The sequence below is a fragment of the Solanum stenotomum genome, unplaced genomic scaffold, assembly GCF_019186545.1.
Source record: "Solanum stenotomum isolate F172 unplaced genomic scaffold, ASM1918654v1 scaffold1023, whole genome shotgun sequence".
Taxonomy (NCBI): Eukaryota; Viridiplantae; Streptophyta; class Magnoliopsida; order Solanales; family Solanaceae; genus Solanum; species Solanum stenotomum.
The window spans coordinates 1,199-8,230 of NW_026020964.1; the positions used below are offsets into that span (position 1 = coordinate 1,199).

Below are 7,032 nucleotides of genomic sequence, written 5' to 3' on the forward strand. Positions count from 1 at the left end.
AAACAACTTTTCCTCCTTTGCTGATTTCTATCCTTTCTTTAGCTTTTTCTTTATCTTGTCGGCTTTTGTTGTTCCTACTCCAGCTGTACGTCTGGGATTACATTATCTTCTCCTTGGCATTTAGAACATTGATGATCCAGATATTTGTTTCCGATAGTTTTACAATATCTTGTCATTATTTCCGATGAGATAAAGTTCTTTCATATAGCTCTTGTAGTTGGCTGTTGCTCAGGTTTTAGTAGACTTAGTGCCCATTGCCTGAGTTCTTCCATATCTGCTGCTCTAATTTCTCGACAATTTGAATATATCATTGTTTGCTCTCTTGAATAATAACTCCATATTGAATTTTCGTTTAAATAATTAGATGTTAACTCATTTAAGATAGTAGCTATTCCAATAATTCGTTTTCCTGCATAGAATGCTGGTATCTCCATTTTTTGTATTTCGTCTTGTTCTTCTATCTTTTCCGGTATGATCATTTCTCTTGTTAATCCAATTTTTATAACTTGTATAATTGGCTTAATTTCATCATAAAGTATCTCAGCTGGTGCTGGATAGAATCTTATATAGAAAAGGGTTCCCTTAGTTATTCTTTTGTAGTGCATGAATGCTTTGTGTAGCTCCGGTATCGTAGCTATTTCATCTCCTGTCTGGGTATATACTGTGTTCAATAATCCATAGTTATAGCAAGTTACCACTAGATTTGCATTTGTCTTAGGTAAAACAATTAATTTATTGTATCCTTGTAGAGTTTGGGTAATATAATCTTCGTGTGGATTTTGGGTAGTTTTAGATCTTGGATTTTTGTCCAAAAAGGTTTGTATTTTGTGGATGTTTTCTATATAGGCTCTGGTTATATGATTATAAATTTTCTTGTCCTGTCCTAAGCTGTCTTTGTAGGTATTTACTTGTGGTGGTACAAATAAGGGGTTTTGATTTCTGGATACAAATGGTTTCTCAAATATCTTGTTCATATTTGTATTAACATATCTTTTTTCTTCTTTTGTAGATGATGTGCTACCTGTAGCTGCATGTAACAAATTGTTTGTTTGAGTTTTTCGGTGTTTCCCATCGTCACCTTCTAGCTCTGGAGTTTTTAAGTCTTTCGATCGACTTAGCTCCGCATGTTTATTGTCATGCTGCTGACCTTTCATTTGTTGTATCTCTTTGTCAAGGCTATCTACTTTTGTACAAAGTAATGTCATAGCATTGAATATTTTTTCAAGAGTATTTTCTTGGTCTAGATCCGTCTGTGTAGCTTTGTCTTGAAATGTAATCTGCAATAACATTTTTGTTAGTACTTATTACTTCTATTGTAAATGTAAAATTTTGTATATTTAATACTAGTCTCCGTATTTCTTTGGTTGTTACTGAATCTTGTATCTTCCTTGTGATCCACCATTTTACCTGCGTATTATCTGTTCTTACAATAAACTTATTATATACTATATATGGTTCAAAAGCTAATAAACATTTATATAGTGAATATAACTCTTTTCTATTTATTTCCCATCTTATTTCGGGATTTGTTAATGTCCCTGAGTAATAACTACAATGATGTTCTATTTTTTCTTTATCGTATTTATACTTTAGTACTCCTCCACAACTTATTTCGCTTGCATCTGATTCTACTATGTATATAAACTTTTTATTTTCATCTGGAAAATATAATTTGGGTAATTTCTTACATAATGATTTTATTTTTTGTATTTGTTCTTGATCTTTTTTATCAAAATAATATTCTACATCTTGCTTCAATTTTTGTGCAAAGGTTTTAGATTTTCTGCTAAATTAGGTATATATTCTGTTACCTGGTTTACTAATCCTAAAAATGATTGTAGTTTCTTTTTCGTATCTATTTGTTCTTCAGAATTTATTATTTTTTGTACTATATGGTTTTGCATTTTTATACCATTCTTATCTATTTGTATTCCTAAAAATTCAATTTGATTTTTCATTATTTCTGCCTTTTTCTTACTTAAACTTATTCCTGAATATGTTATAATATGTATAAATTTTTCTAATAATCGTATATGATCTTCTTCTGTTCGTGAATATAACAATATATCATCTATGTATACTATACAATTTTCTAGTTGGTTAAAATAATTATCCATGAAATGTTGGTATCTTCCTGGTGCATTCTTATATCTAAAAGGTAGTACGTTCCATTCATAGAATCCTTGTGGTACTGTAAAAGCTGTTAATTTTTTAGATTCTTCTTCTAGATTTAGATGATAAAATCCTGATTTACAATCAAATTTACTAAAATAATTATATCCTTGTATTTGTCTTACTTTTAATACTTTGTTAGGTATGGGGTAATTATATGTTTTTGTTCTTGCATTTAAATTTCTATAGTCAATAACCATACGACTTTTACCTCTTTTTTGTTCGCTGTGTTTATTTACTATGAATGCTGGACTTGTATGTTTGCTATTACTTTCTTGTATATATTTGTTTTCTAATAATTCTTTTATGTGCATTTTAAATTCTTTTAGATCCTCAAAATTGTATTTTAATGGTTTTTGGGTTATTATACTATTTTCATCAATTAGTTCAATTTTTATCTTTGTTTTATGATTTTCCCATCCTTTTAAGGGATCTTCACTATATAACATATCTAATTTTTCTTGAATTAATTTTAATTTATCTATTGAAAATATTATTAATTCTATATTGTGGGTATTTTCTTTAACATTTTCTAATTTTTGAGTGATTTTTTCACTTCCTTTAATCCATGGTGTAGACTTTCTGTTTTTATTACTTACTCTTTTTGCTCCTATTTTTTGCTTACATGGTGTGGTTAACCACCAATGTGTTTTTGTTATTACATGGGTATATAGTTTTTCTAGAAATAGCATCCCTAAAAGCATGTCTTTATTTATGAATTCATAACTATATATATCTTCTATAGTTAATATTTTATCCCATATTTGCAACTTTATATTTTTTGCTTTATATGTTATCATACTTCCTTCATTATTAAATCCTGTGACGACTATAGGTGTTTTTAGTTTATCCCATTTTTCATCTGGTAGACAATTATGTTTACACATGTTTGTTTCTGCTCCTCTATCTATCATTGGAGTGTAGTATCTGTTGTAGTAATTTTCTACTATTATTTTTGCAAGTATATAAATTTTCATAATGCTCTTTTTACTATGATCTTTTTATTTTTATAAGTTATTGTTAATTGGGTATTTTCTAAATTATATGGTTTCATTTCTTCTAACCATTTTATTGCTAATAGTATATTATCTTCCTGATATATTTTAAAGTCTATTAATATTATTATTCCTCCTATGATTATTTCTTTTTGAGTTGTTTCTTCTATATGTAACAATTCTTTTGGTAATTTTGGGCATACTTGTTCTTTAGAGGTTATTTCTTCTTCTGATACTAATTCTCTTGGTATATAATTTTCTTCTTGTCCAGTATTTATTATAATGATATGTTTTCTTTGTTCTATTATTCCAGTTATATAGTAGTGATATGGTTCAATTTCTTTTATTCTGTCACGACCCAAAAATGGACGTGATGGCACTCGTCTTAGCCCATCAAGACAAGTCAGCCTAAAACTCAACCATTACAATAAAATGCGAAATTTTTTATAATAAATTCAAATATATCCCCAAAATCTGGTTGTCACGTGTACAAGCCTCTAAAGTATTACAATTGAATCAAAAGGAAAATACAAGTCTCATATGATATTGTTTCTAGAGTAGAACAAAATCATAAACAGGAGTAAGAAGAATCGCTGAGAAGACAAACAACTACCTCACAAATCTCCCAGAAGCCTCGGAAAAGAAGAGAATAACAAGTACCACAAAAATCCAGGCTCGTAACCTACAAAAATTTGTAGAAGCAAGGGGTGAATACCAAACCACACGATACTCAGCAAGTAAACCTCTAAACACGAGCTAAGGGGATAGAATACAAATACTCCTTACACCCCAACCGAACCTTCACAAATACAATCTGTGTAAAACCAGCCCAACCTAATAGTTCACAATTTACAAAGCACATAGCTCAAAACAACACTCTAACAATTTCATATCCTCAACAACAACAATAGTTTCATATCCTCAACAACAACACTCTAACAATTGCATATCTTCAATAACAAGCTCCATATTCATCAGTCACAAGTTCCATAGAAAGGCACTCACAAGATCAACAACACACAAAATCAAGTTCACCAATAATAAATGAGTGCAATGCAATGTCAAGTATAGTGATGCATGTCTGACCTAATGATACACACCCGCTGTCTCTCAGTTCGGGACCCATGGGGGACATATCTGTCCATGAATCCATCGCGGCGCGCGATACGACCCTCGATAATAGTAACCATCGCGGCGTGCGATACGTCCCTCGAAATATAGTATACGTCGCGGCGCGCGACACGTCCCTCGAAATATAGTATCCATCGCGGCGCGCGATACGTCCCTCGAAATGGTATATCCTCTTTATTTTCTTATTCTTTCTCAATGCACATAACACTTGTCATAACCATGTCTCAGAACAATGCAAATGACGTGTTCACACAAATAATGAAGAGATGACCATTTTCATAACATTGCACAATTCACAACAACACAATCAGGATACAACATCAACAATGATTCAACAAGCCTTTCAAACAATTCTCAACACATCACACAAATAATTGATCACATTGCCTTTTATTATCCCTTTCTCATCATTAGAATTAATCAATGTGGACAAGTCAACCCATCACCAAGCCTCATTACCCTAAACACATATTACAAGGAAATACATGAATTCCATACACTTAACAAGGGTTTAGAAATCCACTTGCCTCAAATAATCGAACAATCTCTCCGGGACTTGAGCCTTCCCTTTTCGTTGTACTTTTAACTCAAAGCAATCTATTCACATTAATAATCATAATAAGATTTTGAAACTAACAACACCATATTACTATAGGTCTAACTTAGACCCAAAATCCATCCGAATTTATAATCCAACTCCCAATTTTGATGCCAATTAACATTTCAATTATCATATTTTCCAAGTTTCATGCCTAGGGTTAAGTTCCAATTTCTCCAAATAATACCATCCTAATAATTTTCATATAATATAATATACTTAATAATTAACTACCTATCTCATTATATCAAACTTAAATTATATGATGATAATAAAATAAGAATTATCAATTTTGCGAACCACTGGTTACGAAACCAGTGGTAAGAATCGCATGAAGCCAATACATAAATTCCTCACCTGTAGGTTTCTACTTATAATATTATAGTATATAATGATTACCATCATTGACCCTCAGAAAATTTTGTCCCCACCAAAGTGACACAGTAACACCGTTACTTTTTCCAAGAACCATTTAATTCTTAATTTATTATGTCAATATGAATTCTCCAGTAAATATTCAACATCCTGATTGAATCTAATTTACTATCTATTAAACAATTAAGGACTGGGAATTTACCTCGAGTGCAGTCGTTCTAGGTTGGCTCCGTATGTTAACTTCCGCCTATTCTGTTTTTCTTTTCCCAAATTGTGATATAATTACAAAGTTAAATACCACTAACTTAAATCAATTTATATGGGTTTAGTGATAAAAGGGGTATTAGATAAATTATAGGCTTAACCTATTAATTATATTAGGCAAATATTCAAAATTACCAAAAATGACCTTCCGGGTCATTACATTATCCACCACTAAAACTCATGTTCGTCCTCGAACATAAGGAAGGAGAAGGAAGAATAACCGATGTTACCAAAAAGTCTAAGTTATGACTCTACCAGTCAGTGTTCATCTTTCTAAGTGAGCTCCTCCTTAAGACTATTCCATCAAGATCAACTACAAGAACTAAACTTTCAAATCAAACTTTGGAAGATCTACAAATCAAGAGGTATTACCAAACCACAGACTAACACAATAACCAGGACGAATCCTTTCTCACGTAGCCACGATAAAATTCTGAATCAATACTTGGTACAACCAGAAGTGAACCTGAACCAATCATCACACACTCATAGTGCACAAACCATCACAGGTCTTATCAAAATTCCCTTCCCACAACATAATCTTCCCACGAGCTTAAGTTATAAAAAAAATGGATATGTAGACAATGAGTACTCATCCAGGGAGAAACAAACTTAGTTGACCCAAAGAAGAAAATGATCAAGTAAACACCCAACAAGCGTTACGCTTCAAAATGCAGAACCTCTAACAACACTCTTAGACAATAACTCTTCATAGTAGCTCTTATATGAGTTCTCATAAGCAAGGTTGTGTGTGTAGAACTACTTGTATACTTCAAATATCCCAACAAAACCAAATGTTTCATAACTAAAATGACCAAATCTGCCCAAAGATGCCACCCTACCAGGAGGACAATCACAGGATCGGTACACTCGATCCACCACTAGTGATTCACCCATAGATGTGGAAACATGCCTGGCATAAGTAGTGAATCAAACTTCAAATAATGTCTAGAACGAAGAAGGTGGTCACATAAGAATGTATGGAACTAAAGTCGGATAACATAAGATACTCCCTCCATAGTGACCATATCAAATATTTACATCCATCTAACTCCATCTCCTTGATTTTTAGCCACCCACAATCAATTAGTCTAGTCCCCAATACAATTAGTCTAGTCCCCATTACAATCGTAAACATACTCGATTCATTGAACCCCACATACTTCTCACAGTACTCCACTAAAGCCAACACTCTTACTACTAACAAACATCATAACCACACTATCCATTTACCTTACTCTCAAATCGCCACTAGTATCAAAGTCTCCTTAACAAACACATTATCGCCTCTAAAATTTTCAAACTACGACGCTCTTTCTTTCCATTTAAGCATTCCATGACCGATATGTTTCACACCTAATACTGATAGAACTACTTTCAAATCTAATAATACTTTTCCATCGAGGTACAACAATTGAAGCACATCCAACGTCACTCTACGCAATCTTTCACATACCAAATTTCAACTAATATTCAAAACCATCATATACCTCATGC

General features: G+C 32.1%; 1 protein-coding gene across 1 annotated transcript; it reads right to left on the reverse strand.

Moving 5' to 3' along the window:
* Positions 1-200: 200 nt before the first annotated feature.
* LOC125849730 (uncharacterized) lies at positions 201-1,289 on the reverse strand. Its single transcript, XM_049529698.1, has one exon. It carries the CDS (start codon positions 1,287-1,289, stop codon positions 201-203), a length of 1,089 nt encoding a protein of 362 aa, XP_049385655.1.
* Between the last annotated feature and the right edge of the window lie 5,743 nt (positions 1,290-7,032).

Excerpts from the sequence above, each read along its gene's own strand:
- LOC125849730 (XM_049529698.1), bottom strand. The coding sequence starts at position 1,289 with ATGTTATTGCAGATTACATTTCAAGACAAAGCTACACAGACGGATCTA.